This window comes from Tursiops truncatus, chromosome 9 (assembly GCF_011762595.2).
Source record: "Tursiops truncatus isolate mTurTru1 chromosome 9, mTurTru1.mat.Y, whole genome shotgun sequence".
NCBI lineage: Eukaryota > Metazoa > Chordata > Mammalia > Artiodactyla > Delphinidae > Tursiops > Tursiops truncatus.
The window spans coordinates 3,189,057-3,209,594 of NC_047042.1; the positions used below are offsets into that span (position 1 = coordinate 3,189,057).

The 20,538-nt window shown below is 51.5% G+C and overlaps 1 protein-coding gene across 8 annotated transcripts in view; it reads right to left on the reverse strand.

The window, feature by feature from the left end:
- Nucleotides 1-17,720, reverse strand: part of COBL (cordon-bleu WH2 repeat protein) — a 261,169-nt gene extending 243,449 nt beyond the window's left edge. For 3 of the 8 annotated variants that reach the window (XM_073809486.1, XM_019939465.3, XM_019939482.3), the window contains exon 1: nucleotides 16,881-17,717. In XM_073809486.1, coding sequence (XP_073665587.1) covers nucleotides 16,881-17,002 — 122 coding nt within the window. In that variant the 5' untranslated portion in view covers nucleotides 17,003-17,717. Of the gene's footprint in view, nucleotides 1-16,384; nucleotides 16,815-16,880 lie in introns of those variants that run through there. The other 5 variants (XM_033862779.2, XM_019939453.3, XM_019939458.3 and 2 more) reach the window with 4 other exon arrangements.
- Nucleotides 17,721-20,538: the final 2,818 nt, after the last annotated feature.

A 20,538-nucleotide genomic window follows, 5' to 3' on the forward strand; every position in this document is an offset into this window, starting at 1 on the left:
CCCAGGATTGGACACCTCAGCCACCTGGGAGCTCCTTCAAAACCTACTGATTGAGCCAGGAGCCTGGCTGCCTGGGGCGGGGGCAGAGTTGGCAGTTAAGAAAGTCCTATATTCCAGAGAACTTCTGCAAATCCCTAGCCTTGACAATGCGGTGAGGCAGGAAAGAGGTAAGTCAATGAGAATTACAGGAACTCAGATTTTGCTGATTTTCTCCTCTCTCTCTTTCTTCCTAAGGTCGCAAGTTTCCAACTGGGTGCAGGAGGAATAACCCCCCTGCCCATGGGCCCAGGTTCCAGGGGGCACTGGCCAGCAGCATGCCTGGTACCTCTCCAACCCAGCTGGAGGGTCTCAAGGAACACCAGCCTATGGGCCTGGGCCCTGCTGATGGTGGGGTGATGGCGTGGGGACAGCAGGAGGCTGGCAGAACTGCTCCGAGAATGACAGGACATGTCCACAGCCGCAAGTGCCCAGGGAAGGGACATTGCGTTGCTTCCTGGCCACAGGCCTGGGGTCTGTAACCCTGAGCAGGTAGGTTAACCTGTCTGGGATTCAGGGTCCTCATCCCCGAAATGATGACAATAACGGTACCTACGCACGTGTCTATTGAGAGGGGTAAATGACACAATGCACAGCAGAAAGCCTGCAGGCACCCTCACACCACATCCACAGACCAGAGCTGCCGGTCTGTGGCCAGGCTTGGCCAGGCCACTTCTGTGATGTCCCAGCAGGTCAAACTGCTGTGAACGCTTCTGGACGCCATCTTGGCTGCATGCTTCTCTCCCTGCAGACAGCTCCACAGACACGCTCTGAGGAGCAGTGGCCTCAGGCCTGCTGCAGACACAGGATAGGTAACTCTGGCCCTCAAACCCCGGGTCACTGGCCTTGCTTCTTTCTTCCTTTGTTATTACAAGTGTCATATGTGCCTTCGAGTCAGACTTAAAGGCGTGGACCCTGAGGCACAGATGGCCGACACGCTGGCCTGGTCCTGATGCTAAGCCAGACAGAGCAGCACGTGCTCGGCAGGCCTGGGCCTGACTCCCCGAATCCCGTTACCACCCCCTGTGTGATGCGGGATGCAGGCTGGGGCCACTGCCTCGAGGATGAAATGGGTGCTCGCCTTCTCCCAGAGGCCCCGGCTCCAGCCCACCCTCGGCCAAGGCTCCCTTTCTCCTGAAGCAGCTGCGTCTTCTCAGCGGGCCTGACGTCACCCAGCTGCTCACACCTCCTAGAAAACTGCCCCACATCTTCCCCTGAGACCTAGAACTTTCTTCAGCGCCCACAGCGACCTTTCCACAAATATCTGAACCATGCACTGAGGGGTAAAGAACTACACTAGGCCCTGTGTCCCTGGGTTCACATCTGGGTTACCCATGCCACCCATCTGGCCCTGGGTTACCCATGTCACCTAGCTGGTCACACTCCTTAACCTCTCTGTGTCTCACCTTCCTCATGAAAACCAGGGGAAAGAGCAGCCCCTCTTCTGGGCTGTTGGAAGGATGAAGTGGGGTGACACACAGCGGCACTGTAAACGGTGCCTGGTAAGCACCCCACCGCCCGTGCCCTCCCTGAGCCGTTGTCGCAATCCCCGTGCAGCCCCCACCCTCTAGCCTCACCCACAGGCGATACTAGCATCTGAGTGAGTGAGTGAGTGAGTGAGTGAGTGAGTGACTTTCTGCCCAGCTCTGCCGCCTCCGCCCAGGTCCGGCGCCCCAGGTCTCGGGGTTCAGAGCCTCGTCACCCGGAGCCGGGGCACCCAGAGTCAAGCCTTCCTTTCCACTCACAGGGCTGGAGGTGAGGTCAACCTGGTCCCTGGGCCAGGTCCATGGTCCCTCTGGCTGACCCAGCCAGTTCCCAGACACTCCCCTTTCCTCTCTGGCTTCTCTGCCATGCTGGCCTCGGTGGAATCTTCTAAGAAGAAGCTCTGTCCATGGGGATGGAGCTCTTCTTCTCAAATCCCTTTGACCGATCCCCCAGTTCTTCAAGATGGAGTCCAGACCCCCGGGCTGGCCCTGCAGACCACACGCTGTGGTCCCAACCCATGGTTCAGGCACCTCAACGCGCCATCCTCTGTTCCCTTCCATCCTCCAGGGTGTGTCCGCCTGCCAGTTAACCCCATGGGGGTGGGAACGGGCCCCTCACTCACTCCTGGCAGCCCCTCCCCTGGCACACGGACCTCATCTTCCACCACCCAGACACACTGGATCCACTTTTCCACCCAGCTCCAAATCTGACCAGCTTTTCCTCATCTCCTGGCTTCAAACAGAGGCCCTCCTACAGTCAGGGCTGCAAGACCTTCCTTTATGTTGGTTTTAGCTGCTCTCCAATGTCTTGGCTTGGCCTGGTCCCCTCTGAGTCCTCTTCCCTGTGCTCAGAGATGTTTATGAAATAATTGTGGGCAGTTTGCTACGTAGACAGGCCAAGATCTGGCCTCGCCACCAGCATAATGAACAAGGAGGGGTTATCTAAATAAAGCAAGGATGCCGTGATTTCCAGCCGTCAACTGGGATGAGAAATGCTACTCCAAGATGTTCTACTGCTAATGCGAAATGAGAAGACCATTTTTTTTTTCCTGAAGAGCCCCAATTCTGGTGATCACCGTGCTTTCAAAACTAGGAACCTAACTGAGTTCATTTTCACTCCAGTTCACTGGTCATGAACTGCTGCTACTGCTTTTACTACTATTTTAAGTGAAGACCTGACACAGGAGCCAGAGTGCGGCTGTCAGAGGGGGTCACAGACAGCTGAGGCCATCACGGTGACTCATTTTCTGGCATGTGCCTAATCATTGGCTCGATGCTCCCAACGCAGTGCTGAACCTATGACAACAATACACCACTCAGAGGCTGCATTCTTCGAAATAAGCTATTGTTTCCACTGCTGTGATACAACCCTGTACTTCACAAACGAGCGTGTTTGAAACTATAGTCATCAGTGGATGTTTTCCCAAGCCTCATTACACAGTTAACACAATGGACCATAATTTCAGGTTCAGGCTTTTACGTTCACTTGCAGGGAGAAGAGATGTAAAAACTTTTTATGCCCTTTTATAGAATCTGGAGACAGGACATGCGGCTGAACGTGGGCTGGAAAGGCCATCATCCAAACCCAACAGGGAGGTCAAGGTGCACATCTGCTTTTGTGTACACAGTGAGGGCCCAGTGGGCTGTGGGAGGTGGTGGTGGGGCAGCCCCCTCACCCCGGGCTGGAGAAGCAGCAGACACAGAGGCCGGTTTGACCTCCCAATTACCACTACTTTCCTGTAGCAAAAAAAGAGAGTCAAGAGGAAGTTTGTCAAAACAACAAATATTGTTGAACACCTATTTATCTCAAGCTAATGAGCTTGGAGTGGCGGTTGACCAAGCTCTGAGATGTTTCCTGTGACAAACATAGACAGACGTATCAGAATTTAGATTGTCTACGGAATCTGACTCTACCGGGGAATGTGTAAATCCTCTGGGTTTTTCCGTTTAAATCAGCCAAGTGTCTTCATTTCCCGACACCTTCCCCAGTGGATCTACAGACTTGCTCAGTATTTTACCTCGTTTCCAAACATATGTTTTGCAGGAAATCATCCTATGGTGTTATCTCGCAGAGAGGAGTCTGCAGAGCAGCTGATCAAACACACGTGAGACATCGCTGACTGTGTTCCACGCTGAACCTAGATTATTTATTTTATATTCTCTTTAATGGGTAAAGGATGTCATGCAATGATGCTGGACACAGCTTAGGTTTGGAGCAAAGACCTCCTCCAAAATCCTTCACTGGACCAACAGTCGGGAGACCCCAATCCGATCACAGGCTGCTCCACCATCTCCACATCAGTCAGGACAAGAGCAAGGATGAAGGGGTGCCCAGGTCCGAGTGGCACCAAGAGGGTGCAGTTGAAGACCTTGTTGTCCCACCTGCCATTCTTTACATCCACACCCTCATCATGGAGGTGACCAGACAGCAGCAAACCACTTGCTCCTCCCTCAAAATCCCCAGCCTGCAACATCAGGACCTCCTGCAGAGCAACAGGTGGTCACTACCACACTTGGACAAAAGAAAAGGGACGTAAGTGAAACCTGGTGCAAAGCTTTTTCTCCCAATGATATATCACTTCTGCACGTAGAAAATAAATGAAAACATGTTTCCATGCCAATGCCTATTCAGCATTATAAAAACACTCCCTACCTAGTCTACATATAATAAATGCTGGAGAGGGCGTGGAAAAAAGGGAACTGTCCTGCACTGTTGGTGGGAATGTAAATTGGTGCAGCCACTGTGGAAAACAGTCTGGGGATTCCTTAAAAAATTAAAAATAGAGCTAACATATGATCCAGCAATCCCACTCCGGGACATGTATTTGGAGAAAACTCTAATTCGAAAAGATACATGCACCTCAGTGTTCATTGCAGCACTATTTACAATAGCCAGGACATGGAAGCAACTTAAATGTCCATCAACAGAGGAATGGATAAAGAAGATGTGGTACATATATACAATGGCATATTACTCAGCCATAAAAAAGAATGAAATAATGCCATTTGCAGCAATGTGGATGGACCTAGAGATTATCATGCTAAGTGAAGTAAGTCAGACAAAGACAAATGTCATGATATCGTTTATATGCGGAAACTAAAAAAAAAAAAAACAAGATGCAAATGAACTTATTTGCAAAACAAAATGAGACCCACAGACACAGAAAACAAACTTAGGGTTACCCTAGGGGAAGTGGTGGGGAGGGTTAAATTAGGAGTATGGGATTAACATACACACACTATTATATATAAAATATGGAAAAAACAAAGACCCACCGGATAGCACAGGGAACTCTACTCAATATTTTATAATAACCTATAAGGGAAAAGAATCTGAAAAAAATATGTATATGTATAACTGAATCACTTTGCTGTACACCTGAAACTAACACAACATTGTAAATCAACTATACTTCGATTAAAAAAAAAAAACACTCCCTACCTATATAACAATGTTATGAGAATGAAGTGTGCACCCCTCCCGCACACGAGTGTATTATTAAAACCAGCCCAGTTTAAAAACAAGTCATCCATTACTTCCCATTAATCTTGCCAGGTAAAGTCTAAATGCTGACATACGAATACCTATCATTTTCAACTCAGAAAATGAGAAGTAAACAGCAAGAAAACATTCCAAACATATAATTTCCCCCTGGGGTTGCCATTCAGATGTCTTGTCTAAAAAGCAATGTTTTCCACTGACCGACAGTGAAAATAAAGAGAGAAAAGACATATTCTTCCAACTCCGGATGTGTCATTTATCAGTTGTAACTGACAGATGGAAAGGATTCCACACAGGTTAAGTAAAGCTTCATAAAGCATGATAAGTTATTTTCGTGAGTGTGACTAAAAACAAGCTTAAAAAGAAGAAGAAAACACACCGGGGAATGATGGGCTGGCACAGACCCTGGGGGGCTACGAGCACCTGTACAGGGACCTTCACGACACTAAGGTGCCCCCAGGTGGGCGCTCAATCAATTCCACCTGATGATGATGGCGACCCTTTCCACCTGTGAGGCCCCTTGGCGCCAGCTGCAGGACACAGCAGCAACAGCGCTGCCCTGAGGACCACCCGGAATATCCTGCCTCCTAGCTCCTCCGTGCCGGGAGGCCAGAGACGGGGGACGTTAACCCCAGGAGCCCCCATCTCTGACGCCCACCCACCTGCAGGAGGTGGGCGGTGAAAGCTGCCAGGCTTACTGTGGCACTCACAGCGTGACCCACGGTCCGGCCAAGGCCGCCCACAGAAAATCACACCCCCAGCCCTGTGAGTCTGAGTCTGCGTAGCTTCTACTTTGAGGGCAGCCCGTCTGTGGGGCAGGGCAGAGCCCTGCGCTTTCCCAAAACCTACGGGCACAAGACGCAGTGAGCTGAGTCAACACCCTGGGCCCAGGGAGGCGCTGAAACGTCTATGAATTCCTAAGCCAGGATCGGCAGAATGTCCTGCTGGGGGAGAAGTCTGCATTCGAGGCGTCACGTTAATTCACAAACACGTTGTCTGTGCTCCACAAGAGCTGGGATCCCACCCCACCTACCTCTCCCAAAACAACACCCCACCCGGGCGACTCGGGGTTGCACATCTGGAGACCTAGCAACACCGCTGCCACCAGGTGGGTAACATCATGGGTCCCACACACAAGCCAGAAGCCACTCGGATGCTGACAAGCGGACCGTGTCTTCAGAAAAATGCCCTTGAGAAACGCAGGTGGTTCGGAAACAGTCCAGGGGCATCACCTGCGTAAACCAGATGGTAGCTTTAGCCAACGGGACTCTGGAAGCTATGTCCCAGGCCTCTACTCTGTGTGGTGGGTGACCTCAGGGTGAGGGGCAGGACACCAGCCTGGAGTCTTCAGCCATGTGACAATCTCACCCATAAGCTGTAGAGAGAATTACATCCACCAACTTTGGAGCACCGATGGGGGTCCAGCCTCCTGGGGCAGGGCTGGTGAAGCCTGTCCCGTCAGCTGGAAAACATTAGTATCACGGATGACTAAAAGGCTGAAATGAGGCAGGTCCTCGCGAAAAGCATTTCTGTCTCCTCCTTCGAGAAAAATGTCCAACCCCAAAGGCAGCATTCCAAAAACGTGAAACATGATGGTCAGTGAAAAAAGAATTGATGAATAACAAGGAAATACTTTACACTGAAATCTTTTTCAATTTAAATTCATCTCGTTCCCAAACTAGTTTTCATTACTTTTGTGAATGTGGTAAAATTCCCCCCCTAACCTCGTTCGGGACACACTCTGCATCTGTGGGTCACTGCATGGAAACCAGGCATCGGCACCTGAGAAGTGGTGGGGGAGGGCAGGGGGGTGATGTAGGGCGGGTAGGGCACGAAAGACACTCAGCTTCATGACCCCCAGGAACACCTCTCTTTAAAAGCTTTTTTTTTTATTGAAGTATAGTTGATTTTCAATGTTGTGTTCATTTCTGCTGTACAGCAAAGTGACTCAGTTATACATATATATATACACATTCTTTTTCATATTCTTTTCCATGATGGTTTGTCACAGGATATTGAATGCAGTTCCCTGTGCTCTACAGTAGGACCTTGTTGTTTATCCATCCTATATATAATCGTTTGTATCTGCTCACCTCAACCTCCCAATCCTTCCCTCCCCCACCCCCCTCCCCCTTGGCAACCACCACTTTTTAAATCCACTGACAGGTCTGCAGACCACTCCTCCTGCGTGTGATGCTGTCCAGACACTGTTAACCACTGAGATGTAAGAAGGGGTTTAGACACAGCATCAGAGGGAGAAAGTTTTCAAGCCAACTCCATGGGATAATTATAGGCAGCAAGACAGACGGGCGGGCAGACGGGTGGGGAATTCTGGCAGGAGCTACTCTCAGTGGCAAATGTCTAGATTCTGGCCACAGTGAATCAGTCTCTTTCCAACCTAATGGCTTGTTTATTGAACATCAGTGGATTTTGCTCTTAATTAATAGGGCTCCAGCCAACACAACGACCACTGTTTGAAGTCTCAGGAATTGGCCATGGGAACACAAGTCTACACTTTTGCTGTATTATCACTCCCACCTGAGCTATTTTTAAATTCAACTCCCTAAACATCAGGTTTGCAAGAACTGCCAGAAGCTGATTTGGGAGCCTGCTACTGTGCCCAGGGCTGGGAGTGCGCTTAAACATCACGTCCCCGCCCCCTGCACACACACGCGCGCGTGCACACGCACTCGCGCTCACAGCCCGTCTTCCCAAGTCTCCTAACTCAGTTCGCTACCTAAGCATTTCATCATTCAAGCCGCTTCCACGTAACCGAAGGGTCAGCACGTCTGGTCCACTCCCTGAGCTGAAGGCCGAATGGAGCACAGATGCTGAGACAAATGCTTTGCAGGGGTTCCTCGTCCTGTCTGCCATCCCTTTCCCAACCCACCCAACTTCCCAGGCGGGAACCCTGATTCTCCTGCTACGGCCACCCCGGGGGCCCAGGCTTGGAAATCCTCCTGCCTCCCCCCCCCCCTTTTCAGGCTGGTGCCCATTCTGAACAAGACACAGTGGGCAGGGCACCCGTAGCAGGAACAGAGACATCGTGAAAAGCAAACTGTTGGTGCCCTGATCTGTTCCAAATGAAGCCATGGGGTCAGGGCCAGGCTGGTGCATGGGGCTCTCCTGGAAGGCCCTGGGGGTGGTATCACTGCCATCCAGAGATGCCAGCTGCCCAGCAGGTGCTGCCACAGACCCACAGCCACACTGTGGAGGAAGCCCTGCACCACGGCTGCGAGGGATGCTCAGCAAACTAAGGCCACGTTTCCAGCAGAGGCCCAGGAGCCGCCCGGGGCCCCCAGTCTGAAGAAACTGGGGGTCTCCCAGGACCCTGGAGGAGGGGGAGAAGCAGGGACACCTGCCTGGTCTGCCCACTTTCACCTCAGCTCCCCCCACTCCCCACAGAGAGTCAGAGGCTCGAGCACACTAGCAACGATGCCAGGAAGCTCCCTGGTCCCGTCCCCTCTTCCCCCAAGACTGGAAAGGACCAGGTGATGAGGACACAGCCAGCGGACAGCATGCTGGAAACAGGAGCTCCTGGGCGCTGCTGGTGGGAATGCCACACGGCGCAGCTGTTGTGTAAAGCAGGACGACAATTCCCGAAAAGTTAAACACAGAACTGTCTACAGTCCAGCAATCCCACTCCTGGGAGGATATGGGGGAGGGAGTCAAAGCAGAGACGGGTATCTGTAGTCTCACGTCCAGAGGAGCATACTTCACAGCAGCCAGTGGTGGAGGCCAAAGTGACCACTGACAGGTGCTGTGATTACACTTTCAGCCTTAAAAAGGAAGGAAATTCCGACACCTGCTACCACATGGATGAACCTTGAGGACATTCTGCTAGGTTACATAGGCCAGTTACAGAAAGAGAAATACTGTATGAGTCCACCTACATGAGGTCCCTAGAGGAGTCAAATCCACGGAGACAGAAAGTAGGATGGTGGGCGCCAGGAGCTGGGGGAAGGGGGTGGAGAGTGAGTGTTTAATGGATACTGAGTTTCGGTTCGGGCAGAAAAAAATCGGGGAGCTGGAGGTGGTGAGGCCTGCACAACAGTGTGAATGGACTTAATGCCACTGAGCTGTACCAATGGTAAATGCTATAGCATGTAAATTTTACAACGATAAAAACAAAGACTGGGTCAACAGACATGAGCGAAGGGAAAGGGCACCTTAAAGTAAAGGGCACGTCCCCTTCCTTCCCCCACCTCAGGCTGGGTTGGGGCAGATGGCCCCGGCAGAGCCCCCAGACAGGGAGAAGCAGGTCCCCTGTGACTCGGCATCTTGGCTTAGCCTGTTCGGGCCGCTATGACAGAACCCCACAGGCTGGGTGGCTTCTAAGCAACAGTCATGTACTGCTCGCAGTTCTGGAGGATGGAAGGCCCAAGTCGGGGTGCTGGCGTGGTCCGGGGGGGCCCTATTCCGGGTTGCAGACTCCTCACTGTACCTCCACACGGTGTAAGGGCCAAGGGAGCGCTCAGGGTGTTCTTTATAAGGGCACTAATCCTAATCCCAATTAGGAGGGCCCCACCCCAGAAGCCCACCTCCTAATATCACCACCTTGGAGGTTAGGAATTCAACATGTTCAATTGGGAGGGACACAGACATTCAGACCACAGCAGGACTTCCACAGACTTTCATCTCCTCTCTCAGCCACCATCACTTTGCATCGTCTAATACTGTCACTCTAGTTCCACAAGATCAGACGTCCAACACATCTCAAGTCTGCAGAGGCAGGATGGCACAGCTGGCAAGCCCAGTCGGAGTGGATCGGGCTGAATGGTGTCGTAACAACGGACCTTTCTGTTGTCCTATAGTCCGGCAAAAGCAGGATGAAGCAGCCAGTTTTTAAAAAGTCAGTTTTGACAAAAGAAGGGTCTATAATTTCTGGGAACACTTCTGATCCTATGGTTTTAGATCTCTTGTGAGTCTTGAGCTCATCTTATCCAATACCCTCCACGAATCACGGGGAAGCAGGGCTCATTTACAGAAGTGCAGCTGTGCATCGTGTCCTGTGCCACAAAGTTATGACACAGTTTATCACCAGGTAGCATCCCTGCCCCCCAGGAGCTCGTAAGTCAGACGATCAGAGACGAGTAAATGGAAACCCACATAAGGGTTTCCTACAGGGGAATCACCACTGCCACAGGAGGCGAAGGTCAGGGCTCTCATCCGAGACTGGAGGGGGGGGTCTCGAGGGCCTTCGATGGAGTTCCCAGCTGCAGCTGGGTGAGGGGGCAGCAACCACCTAGGAAAGGAGAAGAAAAGCCCACGGGCCTCGGGGAGAGAGAAAGTCTGAGAAAGCAGGGCACAGTCTGGTTCGGGAGGGATAAGGGGGCAGGGAAAACAGAAGAGACTGGAACTGCATGCCCTCTAGGGCGCCACTGGCCACACCTGGCTGTTGACATTTAAATGAATGAAAATTGAAGAAAGTGAAAAATTCAGCTCCACATTTCAAGTGCTCAGTGGCTCCTGGACTGGACACAGATACAGAGCATCATTAACCCTCACAGAATTTCGTGGGACAGCACCGGGCTGGGAAACAGGAGGAGCCACCCCAGGACAGGCCAGCAGGCTCGGCTCAGGTCAGTTTAATCCTGCACAACTGACACCGGCACCCAAGTCTTCTTATTCCTGAGCCCGTTTCCCTTCCACCAAGCCTGCCTGTCTGCCTTTGATAGGAGAAAGTCAAACAGGATTAATGACCAAGGACAAGGCATTCTAGATTAGGGAGATACCCGTCTGGCCCAGTCAGGGTGCGAGCATGTCCACGTGTGTCCAGGGAGAAAGACAGCCTGCTGCCCTCGTCTGGAGGGAGGGGAGAGTGTCCCTAAGACAACGGTTCCTCGTCTGAGATCTTGGACAACACAGTGAGAAGGAAGGGGGAGAGCAATGAACCAGGACTCCTGGTCTATCTGGCTCAACTCTGGGAATTTGTGTCAGTTTTTTCCAAAAAGGATAAGGACTTCAATGATCTTTCTAAAGCAATCAGTGTCTCTTAAAAAGGTAACATGTGGTTTGGCAGAGGTGGGGACTGAATCTACAACAGGGTTTGTGAGAAAGTGTTTGTGGTCTGAGAACCTGTCTCATCAAATGCACCTCAATAAAATACGTCTTAGCCGTTGCTTGAAAAGCTTTTCCTTTAATTTTTAAATAGAAATGATTTTGGCTGTGCAATTTATTCTCATTGAACTTGACCTGTAGAAGACACGGTCCTGGCAAGCAACAGCTCAGCGCCTAGTTAGGGGACAGATGGAAGCCTGTGAAAACCCTCAAGGCTGCAGTGTGCCCCCAGCCGGGGAAGTGAGCGTCCTCATTTCTGAAGCGGGGGACCATCCCTGAGATGGACGGGAGGAAACGCAGATGCTGCCGGAGACCCACCAGAGTACGTAGCAAAATCTACTTTAGAATAAACACCATTAGGTCTTGAAAACAATTACCATCATTAGCTGTGTATAAAAGCAAATGAAACCATATAAAGTATTGATATAAGTCAGAAAAAAAGTTGAATACTACGACTGGAAGAGACAGGTAAAAAATAAGGAACTATGGGAACATGAAGGAAAAGTGATAAAAGACGCGGCCATCAACTCAGGGGCTGAAAGCCAGCAAGTGGTCCTGAACAGTGAACACTGCAGGACAAGGTGAAAGTGGAAGCAAAGGTATAAAGTGGTGGGGGGTAGGGGAGAGATTTAAAATTCGCTTAAAAGGAAACCATAAAAGAGTAAAAAGGCAGATTATCACTATGTCAATAACATACATCAAAATTAAATAGCTTAAATCATGAAAAAAATGCAAAGATGAAGATATATAAAAGCCTTCAGTGGATCAGGAAATATCAAATCTATATTCTGTTATAGTAAAAAGCAACTGAAAAAAATGTACAACTAAAATTACCCGAAATGTACAATACACAGACCCCACAATTATATGCGGATGGGGAGAGAATAAAGGGGTGCGGGAAACACAAAATAAATACATGACCTCTCCACTAAATGTTTTTATTTAGTTCAAGTCCAAATCACAACCAACTGCTCCTATGTTTTAAATGTGCACATCCTCAGTCTAAACGTTACTTTGGTGTCAAATATCTCGGCTCACTTTTTAAAACTGATGGTCAATTAAAAATGTAAATTTAATGATAAATTTAATAACAAAGCACAAAAGGCCTAGAAACCTAAACTGCTCCTTGCTGTGCAGACAGCCTAGAATCACTGTTTTCTTAATAATTATGGAAGCATGCTCGGGTGTTCAGAAATTACTTCACTTCCCAGGTCCCAAATTAAAGCGGCCACTGGACCCAGACCTGCATGCACGTGGGGGTGTCACTTGCCTGCACCTACCCAATAATAATCCACTCTGCTGGCGCCAGAAAAGTCAGGCAGGGAGGGAGAGAGGAGGGGCTGCAGGCCGCTGTGCCCAGAGTCAGGAGAACCCAGCACAGTACAAACGTCATTACAGCAAATTTAATCGTATATTAGCTTCACCTTCATTATACAACCACTGAGAAGTACTTACAGTGCTCTGAGATTATTTGCTATTGTAACAGGGAAATGTCCAACTCCTCTTACGTGTCAAGAAAATTTTAAGAAAAACTACAATTACAAAAGAATAAAATTCCTAGGCTTCCTTTCCACTTTATATCAAACAATAACTTTGACATTCTTAAATGAACTGCCAACATAACATCTAAAAAATACAGCTCAAATTAAATGGGAAAAGTTTAATGAAGCCAATAATTAGACACACTGTCATTTTTAAGGATGTAAATACATTTTCTAACACATTGGCCAAAAGCCTAGAAACCTTAAAAAAAAAAAGAAAAAGCCTAGAAGCCTAAACCTGTTATTATGGGGCACACCTGTTAATATTCTATTATCTCTGTATGCTCCTGAGAGGTGAGGCAGGAAATGCTGAGTTGGCCACCCAAGTTTACGGTCGGGAGTAGCGGCCTCCTATACTGAACGCTACGTTGGGTGTTGAAAAGACTCAAGACGCTCAAGTTACCCACTTGAATTAATATTTTAAAATTTATTTCTTGGGCTTCCCTGGTGGCGCAGTGGTTGAGAGTCCGCCTGCCGATGCAGGGGACACGGGTTCGTGCCCCGGTCCGGGAGGATCCCACATGCCGCGGAGCGGCTGGGCCCGTGAGCCATGGCCGCTGAGCCTGCGCGTCCGGAGCCTGCGCTCCGCAGCGGGAGAGGCCAAAACAGTGAGAGGCCCGCGTACCGCAAAAATAAATAAATAAATAAATATTTCTTGTTCTAATAACTTGATTAAATAAAGATGAATTTATGCAGAAGGATTACCATCTATGTCTCCAGGAAGCACACGTTTTGATGAGACTGACTAGAAAACTTCACTGATTTTTATATCAGCACACTGCCTGAATGCAGTCAATGGTCCAAGGCACCGGCTGTTTAGACATTTCATGTCACTGGAGACTATTTTATTCCACAGAAATACGTGTTTCCACCATAGAAAAAAAAAAAATTAACCAGTATCCTACCAAACTCACCAATGTCCTGTCTCTTATTCATATAGGGTCCAGTGGGACAGTTAACCCCGTGTCCATCACCAACTACTGGGATGGATCTTACACATACTCAAACTAAAAGTAAGCCAATAAACTTTGTCTTAAATGGACTTAAAGATATTTTAGAACCTCATCCAAAGGTAATTTACCTTTCCTTGCATTCTAGAATATTCCATCCATTATTATACCTCAACTGAGCTCTGAAATTCCTAAAACGTCATATCAAGTCTGTTAGTTTTTGCATGTCTTCTTTCCTAAAAGAATACTTTCCCCAGACAGTTTTAAGTTCATCTTAAGTTATGATTTTAATGAAGTTACTAGTAAAAACCTATAACTTCAATCTAACTAAAATGTATACTTGTGTTCTCAACAAAGATAACAAATAACTGCATTAATAATTTAGGCAGACATACGATGGGTGAGTTTACATTCACTAAGTCCTCTGGCCCTTCAGTAATCCTCAAGAAGGGCTGTCATACACCGTATTTTATAATGTGAAATCTCCTTAATTCATTGTCCCCCATCCAGCCCATTACAAGGAAAAGTGCCAGTTTCAGTGGACGACAACAAATTCGTTACATCAGTTATCTGCTATCGTGCAGAGAAGTGATAACTTACCGAAAGTGGGATTGGATAACCAATCATGGCAGTATCAGAGAAAAACAAATTCCCCGGAGTATGTGGCAAGCACTGCCTTATTCTCAGGCAACATAGGAACCAGTCAGAGAGACGAGACTGTAATTTCGGTGAAGAACCAACAGAAGCTGACTACCACCACTAATGTACCAAAGCCAAAATTTTCACATCTGTGTCTTTCCTTTCTGGTTAAGCAACCGATACACCTAAATCATATAAAACATTCAAAAAAACCCAAGACCATTGCTTTCCTCTGATTTTAAGCACGTTGATATTGCTTGACTTCACTAAAATATACTAAAACAAATGACAAATGATACAGTAATTGGGAATAATAGACTTAAAAGCACTACGTCTACATTTCTCGGACAAAGATGTTCAAACAAGCAGATCAGAGGTTCTGGATGTGAGTGTGGGGACAGAACCAAATGCATCAATAATAACAATCTCACTTTTGTTACCATATCCACAGCAAAAGTCCTTAGTCTCCCTGGGGGACTTGGACATGAAGGCCAACCAGAACTCTGCAAAGCACTGTGAACCAGACCCAGGGTGACTGCCCTCTTGCTTACACAGTACCAGCCTGGAAAGAGGGCCCAATTCTTAGGGCTCCCCGTTTCACTTCTACAATCAGATTCCTTTAAAGGATCTCACAGATAGTTTTTGGATACCGTTTCACTGGCCTCTTAAATGTTCTCTGCTTCAAATATATTTCTAAGGTAGTTTTGCCAAAAAACGATTCCGTCTCCTTAAACAGGCTCATTTAAAAAGCTCCAAAGACGGCAGGTTTAGAGGCAATTCTGTTTCACATTTCTCTAAGTCATTTTGCAATGACCCCTGCCATGAAAAAGGATTTCCCATGTGTATTTTCTTTGCAGGAGATTTATTTATTCAAACATAATTACATAACCACTAAGCGCCCTGCAAAAGAAAAAAGTTCTTTTTAACATTCCTTAGCCTCAGGATTATTTGATTTGCTAACCTGGCTCACTTTTTCCTGGCATTAAAGGGAGAGTTAAAAAAAAAAAAAAAAGCCAGTTTTTGAAAACCTTTTGCGCACTTGGGCAGCACCGCGGCCTATGGGCACACGCGGGCAGGATGAGTCAGTGGGATACACTGCAAAGAAATGAGATTAGTTGTCCCCAAAGCTGCCTCGCTGGAGACCAGTTGCTAGAGGGGAACGTGGGCCCCTTCGGTAAGCAGGTGCAGGGCCCACCCCAGGCACTCATTCCATTTGCAGGACTCATCACACATTTGCTCCAGGCCCAGTAAGACAGTTCGCAGGTCCTGGGTGCGCCCCGCGGAGAAGCAAGGCAGCCGCAAGCAGAGCGCGCAACGTTGCAGCGCAGCGGCCGCCAGGCCCCGTGGGGTCGTGCAAGGTTCAAATTCCGCCTCAGGATCCGGTTAAAGAGCAGGCTTGTTTTTCTTGTATAAAGGAAGTCACTCTTTCTGCGAGTAAAATGTGAACGTGACATGCAATCCACACACGCGAGGTGTGGGGATGGAAAACAGACCCTGCGAAAGTTTGGGCAGGGGCAAGACCACGCCAGCCGGGAAGGGAGCCCCGACTATACTCCGATGCTGGGGTCCCTGACGCGGGCCCGGCCCGCCCCGCCTGTGCCCTGTGCAGGGGAGCCCCGAAAAGCCTGCCGGGGCGGGGGAGCAGCGGTCAGGAGAACCTCCAGGGCAGTGCCCTCTACACAGCCCTCCTGAGACCGCGGCACCCAGGCGCCTCCGGGGGCCCGGAACCTGTTCCCCTTCCTTTTGGGGGGAAGGTAGAGCGGACGGTGGGGCGGGGTGCCGTGCCGGGTGCGGGGTGACCAGACTGGAACGCGGGCGGGAACCGGGCAAGTCAGCGACAGGGCTGGGGGCCGGGGCCGAGTCTCCACTGCCTTCCAACCCCACCCCCCACCCCCGGAGAGCCCTCGCGGGTGGCAGAGGAAGGCTCGGGGCTCGGTGGGGCTCTGCCCGCGGGGACCCCCCAAAGGGATCGCGCCCACAAACGCACCCACGCGAAAAGCGCCCGGGCCTCGGCCTGACACTGTTACCCGGGCAACGACCCGGGAGCACAAAGTACACAACCCCCTTCCTTCGCGGGGCGCGGGCCCGCGGGCCGGAGAGAGGCGCCCCCGTCCCGAGTGCGCGCCGTGCGGGCGCGGGCGTCCGAGCCGAGCGGAGCCCGGAGCCGCTTACCCGGTCGGGGGCTTGGCCGCCGAGGCGTGCGGCGCGTCCATGAAGCCGGCGGGCGGGGGGCGCGGGCGGCGCTCTGGCCCCGCGAGTCAGGCGCTCGCAGACGCCGCCGCCGCCCTCATTCACTTTTTCCGCGCCGACCCATCGTCCTCCCTCGCGGGCCGGCGGAGGACAGCGGCGAGGCCGGGACGACGGAAGGGGCTGGAACCGACCCGCGCGGGCGGGAGCGCGGGCCGCGCGGGGAGGGGCCGGCGCGGGGCGGGGGCGCCGGGAGTAAGGTGCGCCGCGCCCCCGGGAGCGCCGCCCCCGCCGCCGCCGCCGCGCGCCTTCCGAGCGGCGGACCCGGCCCGCGGCGCGCGTCCGGGACAGGGGCCCGGCGGCACCGGCGCCCGGGGGCGATTCCCGGCCCGCCGCCGCGCCGCCGCCCGCTTGCCCCGGACCTCTGGGCCCCGGGAGCGCGCCGCGCCGCGGCGGGGAGGAGCTGCGGAGGGGGAAGCACCTGGCAGCGGCGGGGCCCGGCGAGGGCGAGGTGGGCGGACCGGTGGGAGGACTGAGGTTGGCGATCGAGGAGTGAGTGAGCGGTGCCAGGCTCGCTGCCCTGGAACCCAACAGAACCTCCATCCGGGCAACGGAGCTCTGGTGCGGTGGGTCTCAAAGTGGGTGCCTGACCTGCGGCATCTGGGAGCCGGCTAGAAATGCAGATTCGGGCCCCGCCCCGGCGTCCTGAGCCGGAAGCTGCGGGCGCTGGAGCCGGCCGGGAGGTGCTCCCGGAGCTCGGGTGGACGCGCGCTCGACTTTGTCTAGTTGTTCTCGAGGCGCCGCGGTCGCGCTGCCCCGCGGTGGGTCCGAGTGCTGGCCGCGGGCCGAAATGCCAGCAGAGGTAGCCCGCGGGGGGCCCAGAGCAAGCCAGCCAGAGGCCCCCGATCTGGCGAACTTCACCCCACACGCTTCCTAACCCACCCCAAGGCCACAAAAGGGATCTGGGCTAGTGCGAAAGTCTGACTAACAGAAATGACTCTTTGCTGTGGTTCCAACGACTAGACTAAAAGGCGAGTAAGTGAGCCTGCAGGGATCGGTGTCGGAGGAGGTGCTGCTTCGGATCTTAAACTTGGATGAGGAATCCCGAGGCCAGCCTGAGCCGTCCTCCCGCTACCCTCCAGCTTTCCCATTAACGAAGCGGAGGCGGGGGGCGGTCTAGACACAGAATACGAAGTCCTTGCTCGGACCTGAAAGGCCTTAAGTGCTGAGGCCGGGGCGCCCACCCAGAAGCCTCTTCCTACCTCTGCGCTCGGCCTCGGAGCCCAGCGCCCTGCGGCTCTGCCCACCTCAGGTCTCTGCATGGGATGCTCTGCCACGGGATTGCCCGCCTGCACCGTCCCACCCTGAGGTGCCTGCTCAGATACCATACCACCTCCCCAGGGAAGCCCTCCCGGAGCCCTCTGTGTGAAAGCACAGACTTAGTATTGCTCTGCTTGTCCTGAGTTATTTTTCTTCCAAGCATTTATCATTCTGTTTGTATATATATCAATAGTATATATATTTTAGTATATATTTGTTGTCAGCATGTATTTAAATGTTTGCTTATATTTATAAAGAACTGTTTATGCTTGCATTATAAACAAAATGTTGCTTCTCTATGAATGTATTTATAAATTTTGTTCATATTTATATAAGTATATAAACAATTATGGGTGCATACATTATAAATCAATGCAGTATAAATATATAAGTACATCTCATATTCAGCATGTTTCTGGCCATCTGTCTCCTCCCCTAGAATTTGATCTCAGTGAGTGTTGGGCCGTTGTCCGTTTCATGCATCACGGGACCCCCAGCATCTAGGACAGTGCCTGGCAGGTGGAGGGGGCGCTCCATAAAATAACCAGTGCACTGAATGAGTCTCCACGACTCCTTCCCCCTCTAGGTTTGGGGGTCAGGGGCTCCTCCCCAGGGTCTCAGGAGTCCCTCCTTGCTCTGGACACCACATGGGAAAACGCAGCCTGGGAGGGGCCAGAGCTGGGAAGTGGACCCTGCTGAGGATACAGGAGGAAGTGCCGCTCATGGTTCACAGGTGACTGGCGGGCCTGGGACTGTGGCAGAAGGAGTGGGGGTGAGGACTAGCCCAGTGTCCCCGTGGAAAAGGGGGTCAGAGCAGGTAGCTGCTCAGCCAGACAGTCGACGTCCTAGAAAAATTAACAGGTGGAGGCAGTCTCCCACCTCCAGGCTGAGGTTCAAGTTGCTCTCATGGGATAGAGGCCCGGAAGGACCCTGAGGCCTGGACACCTCTGACTCCCGGAGGGCCACCAGGCACCTCAGACCCCGAAACCCAGCAGGCACCTCTGTCCAGGAGTGGGGTGGAGGGCAAGGACCGGAAAAAAAGGTCACAAGGAGGCAGGGGGTAGGATCAGACCTGCCACCGGAATGGTGGGCGGAGCTCCCAAGGCCCTCAGGGGAGACTTCCAGTGGCAGGCCTGGCAGTCTCCTGGGTCAGCTGTGAAGGAGGGGCACAGAGCCTGGAAGGCAGGAAACCAGTTTCTCTGTTTGCAACCCAAACTTCCCTTACTGTGAGGATCCCTGCAGACCCACCCATGTAGAGGTGTGGTCCAAAACTGTGCAGTTAGATGGATACTTTCCAGTGTCTGCTATGTGCCAGCCATTGTGTGCAGGCTGGAAACAGCTGACCACCTCCCAGATGCAGCCACACCAGGGAAACAGAAGTACCAGGCAGGGGTTTAGCGTTTCCAGCCACAGGGTACCAGCAATAGGGAGCCCGCAATAGATAGCTGAGAGCCTGAGGGCGGGGCTCTGCCCCTTGTGGAGTCCTGAGCGGGAAGCTCTCCTGGGTTTGCTTACCGACCTTCTACAGCAAATGCACACCTGCATGCAGAGACCTGAATCCTGGGGGACAGGGGTTCCCAGCTACTCCTTACCGGCACACTCTTTTAAGTTTCCCTGACTAAACTAGCACCTTTGCAGATATTAACTATCATTAAATGCTCTATATGGGGTGTTGTAAATACCCAGGGACGTGCTGATACATCTTTTAAAATGGCTCAAAAAAAAAAGCCCCAGTTTGCAAACTTTGTCAACTTTTGTTGTGTGAATGCTCCCACCCTGGCCTGTCTCAAGCGACCATCACCCATCTCGAGGTCACTGATGGCAGAGTGGGGGCCAGGCTCCCACACACACTGGCAGCTGCCTGTCTCACCTTCCTAAGTGTGGCAGGAAAGCTGAAGCTTTGCCCCTTTTCAGCACCCACTCTGAGGCCTGGGCACCATGCTTGGTGTCCCTGTGCCGACTGTCACTGGCCCGCCCTGACGGCTCTGGACGGCCGTGATGCAGCTCTTGACCGAAGAAGTGGGTGCTGTCACTGCTGCTGAGAAGCAGAGTGTGAGGCCACCTCAGGGGCTCCCTTCCCTTGCCCTGACCCCAACACCCCGCTTTGCTGCCCCCTCTCTTCCCAGACCTCCCCTTTCTGCTGGGCAGCAAAGGCCCTCAGCACCCCACTCAGCCTGTGCACTCAGCCCCTGCCTCCAGGTGGGGTCCCTGCAATGCCCAGAGTCCCTCCAGCTACCCAGCATGCATCCGGGGAAAAGGAGGGGAGGAATGTACATGACACACACCCACCCCCCAGGCAGATCAGCTTAGAGCAGGGTTTCCCAAACTTGAATACACACAAGACACTCTGGAGATCTTGTTAAAATGCAGCTCTTGGTCCTGTGGCTCCAGGGCTGTGGGACCTGAGAGCCTGCATTTCTAACAAGCTCCCAGTGAGGCAGGGAAGCTAGGGTTTAGGCTCAAACACACTAGCCTCAGGCCTGATTCTCCACTCGCTAAAGGAATTACTAAGAGTGAGTTCTTCTCCTTTCTAAGATTTAGTTTCCTCTCTGAAATATAAGAATCATCAGAGGCAAATCCAGGTTTTTCCGGGGCCTGATTATGCAATTTTAAATACCTCCCATCACAGGGAGCTATATTCAATATCTTGTAATAACCTATAATGAATCTGATAAAGAATATATAAGAATATATATATATAGGGAATTCCCTGGTGGTCCAGTGGTTAGGACTCTGCGCTTTCACTGCTGAGGGCGCGGGTTCAATCCCTGGTCAAGGGAACTAAGATCCCACAAGCCATGCAGCATGGCCAAAAAAAA